General features: G+C 52.8%; 7 protein-coding genes across 7 annotated transcripts; 6 read left to right on the top strand and 1 right to left on the bottom strand.

Annotated features, from left to right (window-relative positions):
- Positions 1-635: 635 nt before the first annotated feature.
- On the top strand, positions 636-1,459 carry COCVIDRAFT_83509 (hypothetical protein; the record flags this gene model as incomplete). Its single annotated transcript, XM_014707208.1, has 2 exons — positions 636-1,071; positions 1,122-1,459. 2 exons carry the CDS (start codon positions 636-638, stop codon positions 1,457-1,459), a joined length of 774 nt encoding a protein of 257 aa, XP_014562694.1.
- Positions 1,460-1,954: 495 nt separating this feature from the next.
- On the top strand, positions 1,955-2,641 carry COCVIDRAFT_83269 (hypothetical protein; the record flags this gene model as incomplete). The annotated part of the gene is made up of 1 exon (XM_014707207.1): positions 1,955-2,641. The coding sequence occupies one exon, from the start codon at positions 1,955-1,957 to the stop codon at positions 2,639-2,641; it is 687 nt and encodes a 228-aa protein (XP_014562693.1).
- Positions 2,642-3,971: 1,330 nt separating this feature from the next.
- COCVIDRAFT_83293 (hypothetical protein) lies at positions 3,972-5,131 on the top strand (the record flags this gene model as incomplete). The annotated part of the gene is made up of 2 exons (XM_014707206.1): positions 3,972-5,013; positions 5,073-5,131. 2 exons carry the CDS (start codon positions 3,972-3,974, stop codon positions 5,129-5,131), a joined length of 1,101 nt encoding a protein of 366 aa, XP_014562692.1.
- A 1,066-nt stretch (positions 5,132-6,197) lies between these two features.
- On the top strand, positions 6,198-9,341 carry COCVIDRAFT_83699 (hypothetical protein; the record flags this gene model as incomplete). Its single annotated transcript, XM_014707205.1, has 2 exons — positions 6,198-9,154; positions 9,206-9,341. 2 exons carry the CDS (start codon positions 6,198-6,200, stop codon positions 9,339-9,341), a joined length of 3,093 nt encoding a protein of 1,030 aa, XP_014562691.1.
- A 338-nt stretch (positions 9,342-9,679) lies between these two features.
- On the top strand, positions 9,680-10,776 carry COCVIDRAFT_83106 (hypothetical protein; the record flags this gene model as incomplete). Its single annotated transcript, XM_014707204.1, has 2 exons — positions 9,680-9,764; positions 9,827-10,776. The coding sequence occupies 2 exons, from the start codon at positions 9,680-9,682 to the stop codon at positions 10,774-10,776; spliced, it is 1,035 nt and encodes a 344-aa protein (XP_014562690.1).
- A 1,667-nt stretch (positions 10,777-12,443) lies between these two features.
- Positions 12,444-14,735, top strand: COCVIDRAFT_10932 (hypothetical protein; the record flags this gene model as incomplete). The annotated part of the gene is made up of 1 exon (XM_014706983.1): positions 12,444-14,735. One exon carries the CDS (start codon positions 12,444-12,446, stop codon positions 14,733-14,735), a length of 2,292 nt encoding a protein of 763 aa, XP_014562469.1.
- Positions 14,736-15,390: 655 nt separating this feature from the next.
- COCVIDRAFT_10931 (hypothetical protein) lies at positions 15,391-16,530 on the bottom strand (the record flags this gene model as incomplete). Its single annotated transcript, XM_014706982.1, has 1 exon — positions 15,391-16,530. The coding sequence occupies one exon, from the start codon at positions 16,528-16,530 to the stop codon at positions 15,391-15,393; it is 1,140 nt and encodes a 379-aa protein (XP_014562468.1).
- Between the last annotated feature and the right edge of the window lie 72 nt (positions 16,531-16,602).

Raw genomic sequence — 16,602 nt, 5'->3', positions numbered from 1 at the left:
CAAGCCTTGCGCTCGAGACTCGGCATCTTACGGTGCTTACGTCAGGCGCTTTGGTGTTTCCTAGGGTCTCAAACAAGGACGACAGAGGTTGCGCACACGTTGGGGGCGCAGACAGCAGTGTCGTTGTCGCACAGGATGCATGGTGTTGGTTGGGCAGGCAAGTAGCGCGATGGCAGGACAGGTAAGGATCGATGAGGCCAGGGCCACCTCATCTCGTCTCCGCATTTGTTCCAAACACAGCGCCAAACAGCTGCCACCGCGCTCTCCCAACTCCACACGCTTAGATACGGCCGTGGCCCACAGCGCATTCAACGGGTGCTTCCTTTTTTTTCTCGCACACACACAATTGCGCCCCGGTTTGATACTCCTGCCTATTGTTGTCGTTGTTAGCACAGCACGCATCTGGCCCCTCCCCATTGGCTATTGCGGCGCCCAGCAGCAGCACCACCTCAGGCATCACACATCCACCCTGACAATCATACTACACCAACACTGGCCCACCTGCCAGATCCGACACAACACCAGACCATTGGTATTCGATAGTCTCCCCATCGCATAGCAATCGCACCACTTCACCCATCCCTCGGCGCACAACATACCACGCGACCCAGACGAGTAACGTCATCTACGCCACCATGCCGTCACAGCGTCGCATGAGGCTGTCTGTCATCCTCATCATCGTCACAATCACCGTGCTCTTCTACATGTCAAGAGGAGCCCGCCAGACCACATCGTCCGACTTTTTCACAAAAACGCAGCAGGCGCTGCAGGAGAAGGAGTATGCAGAAGCCGTAAAACAGCGCGATGCAGAGAGTGTTGGCTCGCGCCTCAAGGCCGCCGAGGACCAGGCCAAGAAGCATGCCGACGACAAGTACGCCAAAGTCAAGGCCGGCGTTGAAGGCCCAGACAAGAAGGGTGTAGCAGGCCGCGTCAAGATGGATGGCGACAGAGTACCGGGTGTTGCCCAACAAGGCGGCAGGCCTCGCGACCAGGCAGCCATGATGGAGCATGAGACCCCCGAGGACCACGAAGTCGAGATGGAGCTCAATGCCATCTTGAAGAAGAGCCCGAGTATGTTGAAGATACATCAACCCCTGTGCGCAGTTACTAACCTCTTACAGTGATCATCTTTTCAAAGTCCTACTGCCCCCACTCGAAGAAGGCAAAGCACATTCTGCTTGAAAAATACAACATTGTTCCTAGGCCCTACGTTGTCGAGCTGGATCTCAACCCTATGGGCGAGAAACTACAAGCGTTCCTACACAAATCCACTGGCCGCAGAACAGTTCCCAACGTATTGCTCATGGGCAAGAGCATTGGAGGCGGCGACGAAATGCAGGAGCTTGACGAGACTGACGCCCTTGTAACAAAGGTCCGGGAGATGGGCGGCAGCCGTGTCACCGAGGTCGAGCATCGCGGTGCCCGTCCACAGGCAAAGCGCCAACGGAGGTCAGCGTAAACCCTAGTGTGCTTGCTCCGTCATCTGTTTTGTCATGTATCTATCAGCTGTATGTTTTGGCGGCGTCTTCCAGTGTCGGAGTGCTGCATGGAGCACATCAGGATGGGCGTGGAATGTTTTGTATACCCCTATGCATCTCGATTGGCGCGATACCTATGGGCCCACTTGTGGTCCGTCTGGTGTGGTGGATATACCCTCTATAGTTTCATTTGATATTGTGTTCCTTCATTCTTTATCGTTTTTGCATGGTTCCAAATGCTGCTTTTACTTACCTCAGTGATTGCCATAACTCACAGTCACTGAGCTTTGAGGAAAGCGCGCCCTCACCTCCCCCCACCTTCACTTATCCAACGCCGAAGCGGCGACACTTAAGATGCCATCTTGGTCTCACATTTTGACCACCCACTGCTATACTAGTTCGCGTTAACACTGCCAGTTTTCGATCGGACACTCGCCACAGCGGTTCACTGACGGCCCCACAAGCCCTTCACAAACATGTGTCTCTACTGGAAGAAGATGCATACATGCGGTCACCTTTCCGATCGTCCTTATATCAAGATGTGTCGTCCAGGACTCCTCTCCAACAATGTCTGTCTTGACATCAAGGACGACGAGCAGTATCGTCCGTCGCACTTCCCATGCTACCTCTGCATCAGAGCCGAAGCACGTGCCGAAATCGAGGCTCAAGTCCGTTCTGACCAAGAAGCCATTGCCAAGGCCCGCCAGGCTCGTGAGAATGCGGTCAAGGAGAAGGTAGCTGCCGAAATGAGGGCAAAAGAGGAGCGTGTTCGACGCGAGGCTCGCGAGAAGGCTGCTAGAGAACGAGAAGCAGAGCAGCGGGCGAAGCAAGAGAAAGAAGAAGACGAAATCAGAGCTAAGAGAGAGGGCGGTCCGTGGATCGAGACTTCGGGAGGCAAAAAGTTCAAGGGGAAAAGGAATGCTGGTAGCAGTGGTACCACGGGCAGTCCTACAAGACTCCTGACCTCGTTGTCAGTCGCAAAGATGGCCACTGGGCCCAAGAACACAAAGGACAATGGCACTGGCAACGGCGACGGTGGGGAGTCGATGGGTCCCAAGACAGTCAGTGTGGACATGGGCGGCAGGGCGGGGGTTTGGGGCCCTAAGAAGATCTTGAAGAGGCAGGAGAATGATGTCGGCACCGTCTCCGAGGTGAAGCGGTGAGACGCTTCTTCAAGATGCAAAAGCCGCGCTTTGCAAAATCAGAGCAAGCCCATCGGAAACTCTTCTCCAAGCACGCTCTGGGTGGAGGCAGTGGATGAGTTAGATCATGGCATAGGTGGCTTGCTGGTGTCCGGGTTGAGAATGCATGGTTCATGGGGGAAAGCAGCTGGATATGTAGATACTGTATGTATTTGCACATGGAAGATGGATGCTGGTAACCCGAAAACTTGGTCCATGGTCGAATTAAGTGGGTTGTAATACGGACAGCACGATGGCTGAGATGGCGAGATGACAGCTGTGACAGGGGAGCAGGGCTAAAAGACAGGCTCTCGAATCGTGACGTGCAAATCGGCGGATGGTGCGGAAGAGGGCGACACGATAGGCAAAGACGATTGGCGACTAGTAAGGCAAACGGCTGCAAACCACTGCAAACCATGGCACCGGCCTGCGCCGGCTGCAACACGTCGAGAATGTCATGATATCAGATGCCAAGGCACGCAGATATTACTGACGCCCAATTTAGGCCCAGCTGCCACTTACAGACATGTGTAGTTGCAGGGGGACTGGATAATACGTAGTAGTGGCTAGTAGGAGAAAGGCGCTGGGAAAGGTGCGCAGACCGGTTCGAGGCACGCTGCCGTGTTCTGGTTGCTAGGTGACCGGGGGGGTGGAGCGTCTATGCGGTACACCAAAGTCCAAGTATACCTACAACACACTGTCAAATGCATATGCTCAGACAACGCGCCCACTTTTTGACACGACAGCAACGATTACGCGAAGTCGTATATACGCAAAAGAGGACTAGCAGCCGGTGACGAAGAATTCGCGCAGGCGCATACACTTACCGCAGGCCGTGTTGCGACTCTGGGCGGCAGTAGCCTCCCCAACCTCCCCTCCCCAGTACCAGCCACCGACCCGCAGGCTCCCCCAACCTCACGCATATTCCAAGTGTACCTTTTTCTTTGCCCCGACCTGCTTCCTTCTCCTGCACAATTACATACTCCCTACCACTGCACTTTGGCTTTGTTCAAACATATTGCTGACTTTCTTTTTGTTTCTTTTTCGCAAGAGACAGGCCATCCACTGCTGCAGGAAGCCAGTCATCCTACGTACACCTAGTCGTCCGGGTCTGGACAGCACGCTAGCCAACAGGCCGACCCCGCAGCTACCCACGCATTCACCGCCCCGACAGCCCACGGCGAGTATAGTATCGCGCCGCAGCACCAGCACCAGCCTGTCGCTCTTCTTCTTCTTTCTGCAGACGCATCTCCTCCAGTTCCATCCAATCGCCGCCTCGTTTGCCGGCCGTTTGGTACAGTCGATCGCTACCATGCACCTCTTCACTATGCCTTCCGCCATGCTCACTCTGGCTGCATTCGCATATCTGCCAGCCGCCCTTGCAAAGCCTTATCCTCCACTCCACTTTCAAGACTTGGAAAATTACCACAACTCGTCCCAGTCTATCGAAAAACGAGCCTGCGATGGAGTTCCCTGCGGTTATGGCGGCTGGCTATGCTGCCCTTCAGGCTCCACCTGCTACACCGATGCGCAGAACCAGGCGCAATGCGGCGGCGCTGGCAATGCCAGCCCACAGGGAACAGGAGGCGTCTGGGAGTACCACACCACCACTTATGTCGAGACGGTCGGACTCCTCACAAAGACTGAGGTCTTTAGCACTTACGTCCCTGCGACTGCGACACAGACTTGCAAGGACTCGCAAAATCCATGTGGCTCCACTTGCTGCGACTCGGGATTCTACTGCCTCACTGCCGGCCAATGCGCTCTGATTGCTGGTGGAAGCTCTGGAGGTATTTCACCCTCCGCTCCTCTACGACCCACTGGCTCAGGCGTTGTTATAGTCACCTACACTGGCACCCCAACCGCGACAGTTCCCTTCCAAACTCCAATTCCCACTGGCGCAGCCGGCAACGACCTCGTTCCCACTGAGGGTCAGGACAGCGGTCTCAGCGGTGGCGCCATTGCCGGTATCGTCATTGGTGTCATTCTGGGTGTTTTGCTGCTCCTTCTGTTGTGCCTTTTCTGCTGCGCCCGCGCCCTCTTCGACACTCTTCTCGCCATCTTTGGTTTCGGCAAGAAGCGCAAGCACAGCCACGAGGAAACCTACATCGAAGAGCACCACCACAGCGGAGGCGCAGCTGGCGGACGCTGGTACGGCGCAGGTCGTCCTGCTCGTCCCTCGCGCGCTGGTTCAGAGAAGCACAGTGGCGCAAAGAAGGGTCTCGGCATTGCCGCTGGTCTTGGTGGCCTGGCGCTTGCACTGGGTCTGAAGAAACACCAGGACCACAAGGCGGACGACAAGAGCACGACTGTCAGCGGAACATCATACATGTACAGCGACTACACGAGTACAAGTAAGTGACCAATTGTATCTACAAATCAATCCTTGAGTAATATTCTAACAACCACCCAGGCAGCGCAAGCTCATCAGACCGACACACTCGCCGAACACGACACTCGTCAAGGCGGTAATCTCGTCGTCTTATTCAAGCTTCCCGCAGGAATACTTGAACTGTACAAAGTCACATGTTTTTTTCTTCCTTTCGCGCCGTCTAGTCCGCTACTAGATGCAATGTTTTATGAGCATGCTACCGGTTTATCTTTTGATAAGAAAAGGAGGGTTATCAGGCTCGCCTGCATAGAGCCTTACCGACTGGCGTTTATTTTGGGAGCAAAGGCGTTTTAGCGTGCGAGCTTTTACTACGCTGCGATAGCGATGAGTCATGTTTGTTTATTCCGTTTTTCTTTTTCAGTTACACGACGATGGAGAAGATGGGCGTTGTGAACCGCTTAATGAAGTATGCGTATGGACGAGACGCAAGGAATATGAGATTATGGATACGGAAGATACGTACATGGATTGAACGAAAACATGAGCCCTCGATTAGGGGTGTAACTATGAAAAACAATTCCTTCACAAAAGTTATTTTAATGACGTGATTATGGCCGTGGTGAATCTTGGAGCATGTTCTAGCTGTATGACTCTACGGAATTTGAAAGAAACAATACAGTGGCGGAAAAAGCTAATTGCAAATGGTGCGACTACGAGAGTATGTAAGCTAGAATTGCAAACGGGGCTGATTGATGATTGCATGTGCCAAGACCAAAGTGGGATGGCGCTACTGTGGAGCTCTTACCCTCTCGATGTGACAGGTACTCACGTAATAACTACTGCCGCCTGCTGCTTCTCCAGCAGATTTCTTTCCTCCTGTTTACATCATCTTACTCAACAATAAGACAAGCCAGTTGATCTAGTTTGTCTGCGTCCCACGACCAAAAACACCACACAGCTTGCTACCCCGCGATAGTCAAGGCGCCCGCGATTGCCACACCGGACAGCTGCTAAGCTTCTCAATAGTCGGCAAACTGGGGAAGAGGCAACAGAACGACGAGGACGCTCGTCCCAGCAAGAAAGAAAAGGCTATGACAGTAAGCTTCCCTGCGTCCTCGAACCAGGACACCCCGCGCGTCTACAACCGCTGTCGGCTTCGTCACTTCGAAACACGCTTGATCGAAAGCTAACATCGAACAGGAAAAGATGCAGGTCGATAGTCCCGCCACTGCCGTTGAGCAGCTCAAGGAAGCCTCTGGAAATAGTGGCGACATTGACGAGTCCCTATACAGCAGACAGCTGTACGTGCTGGGCCACGAGGCCATGAAGCGCATGGGCTCGTCCAATGTCCTTGTCGCTGGTCTGCGAGGCCTTGGTGTAGAGATTGCGAAGAACATTGCTCTTGCCGGAGTCAAATCGTTGACGCTTTACGACCCCAAGCCCGCCGCTCTCGCCGATCTATCGTCACAGTTCTTCCTTACCCCCGACGACGTAGGAAAGCCGCGCGCCTCCGTTACCGTGCCCCGCGTTTCCGAACTAAACCCATACACACCCGTCCAGGAGTTCAGCGGGAAAGACCTGACGTCAGATCTATCGCAGTTGAAGCAGTTCCAGGTTGTAGTGCTCACGGATACCCCGCTAGATGACCAGGTCAAGATCGCCGACTACTGCCATGAAAACGGTATCTACATTGTTATCACGGATACGTTTGGTCTGTTCGGTACCATTTTCACCGATTTCGGAAAGAACTTCACTGTTGGCGATCCCACTGGCGAGAACGTGACCAATGGCATCATTGCTGGCATTGACGAGGAGGGCATTGTATCGGCATTGGATGAGACAAGGCATGGTCTTGAAGATGGCGATTGGGTCACCTTTTCCGAAGTTGAGGGAATGGAGGCTCTGAACGGCTGTGCGCCTCGCAAGATTGAGGTCAAGGGACCTTATACCTTCTCGATTGGCGACGTGTCAGGGCTGGGAGAGTACAAGAGGGGAGGCCAGTTTATCCAGGTCAAGATGCCCAAGATTCTTAACTTTGAGCCATTCAGCAAGCAGCTGAAGAAGCCCGAACTTCTCATTTCCGATTTCGCAAAGTTCGACCGACCACAACAACTGCACGTTGGCATTCAAGCTCTCCATAAGTTTGCAAAACTTCGCAAGGGCGAGTTCCCGCGCCCTCACCACGAGGCTGACGCGACGGAGCTATTTAAGATTGCACAGGAGATTGCAGGCGAAGGTGAAGAGAAGGTCGAGCTGGACGAGAAGCTCATCAAGGAACTCAGTTACCAGGCTCGTGGTGACCTCAGCCCTGTCGCTGCCTTCTTCGGTGGAATGGCTGCCCAGGAAGTATTGAAGTCTGTGTCTGGAAAGTTCCACCCCATTGTGCAGTTCCTCTACTTTGATTCCCTAGAGTCGCTCCCTACCTCCACAACCCGTTCGGAGGAGCAGTGCGCTCCGATTGGTTCGCGATATGACGGTCAGATTGCGGTACTGGGTCAGGAATACCAGAAGAAGCTCAGTAATGTCAAGCAGTTCCTGGTCGGTGCAGGTGCCATTGGTTGTGAAATGCTCAAGAACTGGGCTATGATGGGCCTAGCTACTGGTCCTGAGGGTAAGATTACTGTAACCGACAACGACCAGATTGAGAAGAGCAATCTCAACCGCCAGTTCTTGTTCCGTCCTGCAGATGTCGGCAAGCTAAAGAGCGATGCTGCTGCAAAGGCAGTACAGGTTATGAACCCAGATCTCAAGGGAAAGATTGTTACTCTGCAAGACAAGGTCGGCCCCGAAACCGAGCACATCTTCAACGAGGATTTCTGGAATTCGCTAGATGGCGTGACGAATGCGCTCGACAACGTGGAAGCGCGCACATATGTCGACCGACGATGCGTCTTCTTCCGCAAGCCTCTGCTCGACAGCGGCACTCTTGGTACCAAGGGCAACACGCAGGTTGTTCTGCCATTCATTACCGAGTCCTACTCTTCATCACAGGACCCACCGGAGAAGTCATTCCCTATGTGCACATTGAGGAGTTTCCCCAACCGAATCGAGCATACGATTGCGTGGGCGCGAGAGTCATTCGATTCGCTGTTTGTTAAGGGACCCGAGATTGTCAACTTGTACTTGACGCAGCCCGATTACCTCGGTGCTTCATTGAAGCAATCTGGAAACGAGAAGCAGACTCTGGAGACTCTCCGAGATTTCTTGGTGACTGAGAAGCCACTGACTTTTGATGACTGCATCATCTGGGCGCGCCACCAGTTCGAGAAGAACTACAACCACGCAATCGCGCAGTTACTTTACAACTTCCCCAAGGACTCCAAGACTGGATCTGGCCAGCCATTCTGGTCAGGACCAAAGCGTGCGCCCGACCCAACCAAGTTTGACCCTTCAAACCCCACCCACTTCACCTACGTTGAAGCCGCCGCCACTCTGCACGCCTTCAACTATGGCATCAAGCCGAATGCATCTCGAGAGCACTACGTGGAGGTACTCAACGATATGATCGTTCCCGACTTCCAGCCCGATCCTACTGTGAAGATCCAGGCGGATGAGAAGGAGCCGGATCCAAATGCCAACCAGGCTGGTGGAGATGACAATGATGTTCTCAACAAGATCATCAGCCAGCTTCCAGACCCGAAGTCTTTGGCTGGATTTAGGCTTGAGCCTGTTGAGTTTGAGAAGGATGATGACACCAACCATCACATTGACTTCATCACCGCTGCTAGCAATCTACGTGCAGAGAACTACAAGATTGAGCAGGCGGACCGCCACAAGACCAAGTTTATTGCTGGCAAGATTATTCCTGCTATTGCTACAACGACAGCACTTGTAACTGGTCTTGTCAACCTCGAGCTCTACAAGATCATTGACGGTAAGAAGGACATTGAGCAGTACAAGAACGGTTTCATCAACCTGGCGCTGCCCTTCTTTGGCTTCAGTGAGCCAATAGCAAGCCCTAAGGGAACATACCAAGGACACGATGGTGAAGTGACGATTGACAAGCTGTGGGACCGCTTTGAGGTGGATGACATCACGCTCAAGGAGTTTGTTGACCACTTTGAGAAGAAGGGCTTGTCAATTCAGATGATCAGCTCGGGCGTCAGCTTGCTGTACGCATCATTCTACCCTCCTTCGAAGCTGAAGGATCGCATGCCTCTGAAGTAAGTTGCTTATGTCTCTCATATGATATCAAATGCTAATAGTGTGAATAGAATGAGCAAGCTGGTGGAGCACGTTAGCAAGAAGCCGATCCCCGACCATCAGAAGAACGTCATCTTCGAGATAACGGCCGAGGACCAGAAGGAGGAAGATGTAGAAATACCATACGTGATGGTCAAACTCCAGTAGGGGTTGATTCGTGATGAGAAGGACTTTGGACTTGTTCGAAAGGCTGGATTCAGACGATGACAAGAAGTACTAGATCAGCATAGTTTGCATGAATAGATGTTATCCCACAAGCATCAAGATATTTTCTCGTGGCAAAAGAAAATGTGATTGACATAGGTGTGATTTGTTAGTTATGGCGTTGTAGTCATTGGTGCCGAAAGTCGGAAGAGGGTGGGGCAAGAATGCCAAGAGTAGCAGCTAGCAGCGGCGACGCGGAGGTTGATTATCAAGCGTGTCGAGGATGTTTATCGAGCACGCAACAATGTAGACTTTACCTGCACGCAAGCCCTACAACTATAATGGCGCCGTCACTGGAAGAGCCTGTACAAGTGGACTTTGAAGCGCCTCTCAAAGCAGCACCCCAGCTGGTTGCGCCTGAGCCGGGTAGGTTTGCCCCGCCACCGCAGGCGACTCAGAAGAGCACACGACTAACACATGGCTCACAGAACACTGCCCTGGACCAGAATCTGCCACAGCTGGTAAAGCAGACTCCTGCGCAGGATGTCCCAACCAAGCAATATGCGCCTCTGCGCCCAAAGGCCCTGACCCAGACATTCCCCTCATCACAGCACGACTTGCCTCTGTCAAACACAAGATCCTAGTACTCTCAGGCAAAGGCGGAGTAGGGAAGTCGACTTTTAGCACCATGCTCTCCCATGGTTTCGCATCAAATCCTCAATCCACAGTCGGTCTCATGGACACGGACATTTGCGGGCCCAGCATACCCAAGATGATGGGCGTAGAAGAAGAAACAATACACGTTAGCGGCGAAGGATGGGAGCCCGTCTGGGTCAGCGAGAACCTAGGTGTCATGAGTGTACAGTTTATGCTGCCGAATCGCGACGACGCGGTTATCTGGCGGGGCGCAAAGAAGAATGGACTCATTAAAAAGTTTCTGATGGACGTTACGTGGGGGGAACTGGATTTCCTCATCGTTGATACGCCCCCCGGCACGTCTGATGAACATCTATCGGTGAATTCGTTCCTCAAAGCCTCGGGTGTTGATGGCGCGGTTCTCGTGTCTACACCTCAAGAAGTTGCGCTGCTGGATGTACGCAAGGAGATTGATTTTTGCCGAAAGGCGGGAATACGCGTGTTGGGTATTGTGGAGAATATGAGCGGGTTTGTGTGTCCTGGGTGTAAGCATGAAAGTCAGATTTTCAGGGCAAGCACGGGGGGCGCGGAGCGGTTGGCGAAAGATGAAGGGATTCCATATCTAGGTGCAGTGCCCCTCGATCCGCGGATTGGCATGGCGTGTGATTTTGGAGAGAGCTTTTTGACGGCGTACCCTGATAGTCCGGCGTGTAAAGCTATTCAGGAGGTGGTGAGGCGGGTGGGTCAGGAGATGGGGTTGAAGCCTGAGGATGTGTTGCCTGTGGAGGAAGAGGCAACATGAGGATAACCCAGATATGATAAACGTATAGTAGTTTAAACATGTCTAATCAAGCACATCAATGGCTTGCATGTTGTGTCGATCCGGGCCCAGCAGGCAGCAGTTGAACCGTGCAATGGACATCCCCGTATGTGTGTGTGTGTGTGTGTGGCGCTGACGAAACAGTTCACGCAAGCATGGATGATCGCTATTTCACCCAAAACACAAGCGTGTGTACCAACGTGGACGTGTAGGGTGGGAAATACAAACAACAGCCTCTGTGGTTGCGAATACATTTTTTTTAGGATAGAGCGTATGTTGCTCTGACTTTTACCTAGATATAGGCTCTTGAACTTAGTAAAGTAAATCAATTTACTTTTGTTTTCTTATTATTTTTCTTACCTACTCTTTTTTTCTTCTACCTTTAACTCTCTCTCTCTCTCTTAGGATTGTACATATATAAAAATATAAAGTTGAAAGATTTTTTTCTAAGAAGACCTTTTCTTTTTTTTTCTTAAGGTAAATTTATAACTTTAACGAGTTATGTTTTGGCGAAAAGTGAGGGCAACGTGGGTCTGCCCTACACACACACATTTCTCCCCTTGCAGCAAAGGGGTGGCTGACAGGATGAGATTACAAAGTGGGATCTTTGCCAGCCACACACACACACAAGCCACTCCAAGCTGCGTCATTTTGGGATAAGCGCCAGTGCATGGGGTGGCTGTGTAGTTTTCTTAGCGTGTCTGCAACTCGGGAAGCTTGCTTTGGCACCCGGGGGTCATGAGCTCATCGATGTCACCCTTTTTCCCGCGCGAACTTACTAGGACTTTTTGCGCTTGTGCTTCCCCGATTATCTAGTGTATAGCGAGTGAGGGAGGAGTCGCCAGAACAAAAGAGGTGTGTCCGCCTTGTCCGGATCAGCACGGCAAAAAATAAATAAAAATGGTCTGCCCTTTTTTTTTCGTCCTTGAACATATCTCGTAGACTTATGTATAGCGTATATATCTTGAAAGGCAAGATCCACACTAGAGCGCGATCCACCGCGGTTGCGGTTGCGGGCACCCTATTCACCTCTTTTTTTGTGGCTCGAGACTCGAACCAGGACTGTTCATCCCCACCCACCCCGGCTAGCGGCAGCGCATCCCTGACCCGTCCGTCTCTTGCTTGTGGCCCAGCAATCAACTGGCACAACACAACTTTCTGGTCTTTCGAGTGCTTAAGGCTTGCATACGTTTTTGGGGGCCCCCAGCCTCTCTCTCTCTTCTTCCTCCCTTTTCCTCGTTTACCATACGCGTTGTTTTGGACAGTCCACGCCATACAATACTGACGCCATACATACTTGCACTTTGTTTATTTACTAGTATTATTTTGCGAAGAGGAGAGGTCCACTTCCACCCCCGGAACTCAATTGGACTCTTGTTCTTGCGCAAAAGGCTTTCCGTGATATTTCCCCCTTGTGTCGCGCGCGCATTGCCCCTACCCATCTGCGCCCGACCTTTTGGCGGCTTACTAGAGTCTCTCAGCGCCATTCGCAATTGTGAGTTTGGCGCCTTTTCGCGGAATTCGAACCCCTCTTGCTGACTGACAGCCTCCAAGTGTAACGTCATAGTCTTTTCGACGCGCGTGGCGTGAGCATCTGTTTCTCGCCCTTTTATACGACTACGACTACTACGAGCCCTTTAGTCGCGACCATGGCGACCGAATACCAGCAACCTGCTTTCACGGCGTCCGCAGATGTCCAACCGCATACCGATCCCAGTGGTGTTCAAGGCATTGGCCAGGGTCCTCAGATTGTCAGCACCTCGGGTTCGCTGGATGTTGTACTCGGGCCGCTGCTGAACTATAGGCGCACCAGCAATCAGCAGGCGGGACAGCCTATATGGCACGGCAGTGTGCTGGTTGTGACCAAGCCGGGGCAGCAGGATGCAAACGGAGTACATCCGAGCCCGCAGCTTACGCTGTCACCCGCTGGTCCTGTAGACAGGTCGCTCGGCGATGTGCGGTTCAGCGTTGCAGAGAGGGTGTTTCACGGCCAAAAGTTGTATGAAGACTCCAAGAAGGCGTTTTGGCGCTTTCTCATCGACGCGCCCATGCAGCCGTTTGAGTCGAGGTGGAACTACGACATCCAGAGCCTCAAATATGTGGATGGCAGAAAGGAGGAGAAGCCCACGAGATTTGTGATTCCCTCCATCTCTCAGTCCATGCGCATCATGTTCCACTCTTGCAATGGGTTTAGTGTTGGAACCGACTTGGACGTTTGGCAGGGACCTGTGCTTTGGCATGATGTCCTGCGCATGCACGACCAGCGACCTTTCCACGTCATGATTGGTGGTGGTGACCAGATCTACAATGACGGAGTACGAGTAGATGGTCCACTGAAGCCCTGGACCGACATCTCCAATCCCCACAAGCGACGCGAATTCCCCTTTGACAGGCAGATGCGTGACGAGTGCGACGAGTACTACTACAATAACTATGTCCGGTGGTACGGCACGGCCCCCTTTTCCACTGCCAACAGCCAGATTCCTCAGGTGAACATCTGGGACGACCACGACATTATTGATGGATTTGGTTCCTACACCGATCACTTTATGAACTGCTCTGTTTTCCGCGGTATTGGAGGAGTCGCTCACAAGTACTATCTTTTGTTCCAGCACCATCTTGCTCCGCCACCGAGTACCTATACCACGGATGCTCCCCAGACGACGGCCGTACATGCTCAAGGAGAGAAGACGACGCCTGTAGATCATGCCCAGGTCCAGGATACGTTTGTAATGACCAACGATGAAGGCGACCCATCGTACATTATTGGCTCCAAGCCCGGTCCCTATGTCGAGGAACGAAGCCGCAACATTTACTGCCAGCTAGGTGCACGAATTGCCTTTGCTGGTATTGATGCCCGAACAGAGCGTACAAGGCACCAGGTTAACTACCCGGAGACGTACAAGCTGCTGTTTGATCGTTTAGATGCAGAGTTTACTGCCAACCCAGAGCTCAAGCACATGATCTTGCTGCTCGGTGTTCCCATCGCGTATCCCCGTTTGATTTGGCTTGAGAACATTTTGCAGTCGCCTCTGATTGCGCCTATCAAGTTTTTGAACAAGCGCTTCGGCTTTGCTGGCGGTTTCTTCAACCAGTTTGACGGCAAGGTTGATTTGCTTGACGATCTCGACGACCATTACACGGCCCGCCAGCACAAGGAGGAGCGCAGGCAGCTCATGCATAAGTTGCAGGCCTTTTCCCAAAAGTTCTCTGCCCGAGTCACCATTCTCGGAGGAGATGTTCATCTCGGAGCCATTGGTCGCTTCTACTCCAACGCCAAACAAGGACTTCGTGCCGAGGAGGACTGGCGCTACATGCCCAACATCATCAGTTCCGCCATCACCAACAAGCCCCCACCGCAAGCCGTGGCCAACCTTCTCGCTAAACGCAACAAGATCCACCATCTCGACAAGGAAACCGACGAGACTCTCCTCGAAATCTTCGACCGCGACCCGGCCCTCCCCGACGGCGTCGTCGCAAACGGTACAAACGGCACAAACGGCACCACCGACTCCAACGGCACCAAACTCGAATCCAAAACCTCCGACTCAAACCACGCCACAATGCCCTCCCGCAACTACGCCATCATCTGCGAATCCAGCATCCCGCCCGCTGCCACCTTATCCGCGCCCGGCCCCCAACCCGGCGCCGCACCCTCCGTGCACACAAACGGCGACGCAAAATCTACCATGAGTGAAGCCCCCGGCGCAAAAGATAACATGCGCCACCCCTTCCATCTTGGTGAGCATGGAGCAGGAACGCAACATCCAGCGGCAAATGGTGTCCAGTCGTCTGGTTTGTGCGGGCCGTATGGACTCGATGTTACGCTTAGGGTGGAGATTAGTAACAAGGATAGAGAGGGACGGACGGATGGGTATGGGTTTACGATTCCTGGGCTCGTGGTTAGTGAGGCTATGAAGACGAAGGGGAGGCATTGGTAGTAGTTGGTGTGTGTGTGATGGAAGAAAGGAGGAGTAATATGGGAGCAGAGGGAGATGTGTAAAGTGATTTTTTTTTCTTCGAATTTGCTGCTGCATTTGAGGTGGATAGTTACATACCCTTGGAAACTAGTGCGTTGTTTGATGTATGCTAATTGATGATGTTTTGTTTTTATTTGTTTTCCTGATAGGAATGGTAATGCGATGTTGGCGATATGTTTATTACTAAGCTCTCATTTGACATGTGATTGACGTCTTGACACTTCCTGGAAACAAGAATCAAATAACTCACTTTTTTTTCTTTCAAAGTCATGTTCTAAGCTTAAATTCATGATTTCATCTTTTGTTTGCTCGCTACAGAGCAAAATGCTGCGTACGCATACATATGTATATATACATGGTTCTGTATTTGTTTAGAAGTTTTGCGTTTGAAAAAAAAAACATGAGGATCCCCCACCTTGCTTGGAAAGAGAAAGAATGGGAGGGGGGGATAACGCCTTCATCTCGACATGGTCCGTCTGCCTTGTTGAAAAGAAAAAGAAAAAGAATGATCAAGAAAGAAAGAAAGAGATATGCACGATATAAACACCCGGAAAAAAACCCTCGATCCCAAAAAACAACAACAACATAACAGTCAGAAGAGATGAAAGAAAACAGCTTACCACGAAAAGGAATGTCTCAACCCGCCCTCCTCTCCTCCCCCAGCCTTCCTCAACGCCGCAAAAAGCGCAAGCAATTGCGCCGCCTCCATGGCACCGGCCTCTTGCCAAAAAGTCGAAGACCCCGTCTGCTGCATGGCGAGTTCATAGCACGTCTCGAGCAGCGCATTCGTCTGCTCAGGCGCGTCCCTAATCCTCACCTTCATGGCAATCGCCATAGCGAGAAAGACATGGAACCTCGCCATGGCCATGCTAACCGAGAGCTCTACAGCCGACGACGGTTGAGCATTGGGATAGACGGCTTCGCAGAATCTCGCAAAGAGTAAAGGGGAGAGGGAGTAGGCCTTGTAGTCTAGCGACTCAAGGTGGCGGATGAATTCGTTGGTGAGGGTTTCGGCTTCGAAGCGCGAAGGGAGGGGCGTGGTAGCGAGGGCGCGGCTGCGGTCTGTGTAGCTTGAGCGCGAGGATGCTGGGCCGGGGGATTCGGCGCGGCGGGCGGCGAAGATGCCTTGGCGGGGGAGACGCGGGACCGGGGCGAGGGGAAGGAGGTCGTCGTCGATTTCAGGGATGGGAGACATGGTTTGGTCGGTGCTTCCGGCCGAGAGGGAGGATGTGGATGTTTTGCGGGAGTGGGCTGGGCGGGACAGGGGAGCATTGTTGGTTGGGGGGTGGAGTTGGGAAGGGGGTAGATGCGGGTGTGCCATGAATTCCCAAGAAGGGGCTATGTGCATTTCTCCCGAGGGTAAGGGGGAGGTTGTTGTTGGGAGTTTGCCGGAAGAGGAGTAGGAGGAGGGGGTGGTGTAGTTGGAGAGGCTGCTGGCCGAGGGTGGTGGTGGCGGCCCCGAGGGCATGGAGTCGGGAGACGAGGCACGCGTGGTACCTAACCATAATGAAGGTACTGGTGAAGACGGCGAGGAAAAGTTGGGGAAAGGCTCACATTCGTCTATGGCGATTGAGGGCATGCTGCCGCTGCGCGCGGAGAAGGCGCCCAGGTCCAGGTCGTCGGCGGTGAATGTCGCGGGGATGCTGGTGTCGAGGTTCAGGTGGGATCCGGTGCTGCTGCCACCCCCGACAGACCAGTCGAATGAGGTTGGGGTGCTGGCCATGAGGTTCTGGTCAATTGACTCCATGCCGTGCATGGGGGCGTTGACATGGCGGGCTAGTTGGGCTTCAAGTTGATGTATTCGTCCTTCTAGCGCCTCTCGATGTTC

This window comes from Bipolaris victoriae (assembly GCF_000527765.1).
Source record: "Bipolaris victoriae FI3 unplaced genomic scaffold scaffold_0, whole genome shotgun sequence".
NCBI classification, from domain to species: domain Eukaryota; kingdom Fungi; phylum Ascomycota; class Dothideomycetes; order Pleosporales; family Pleosporaceae; genus Bipolaris; species Bipolaris victoriae.
This window is presented reverse-complemented; position numbering and strand designations above follow the sequence as displayed.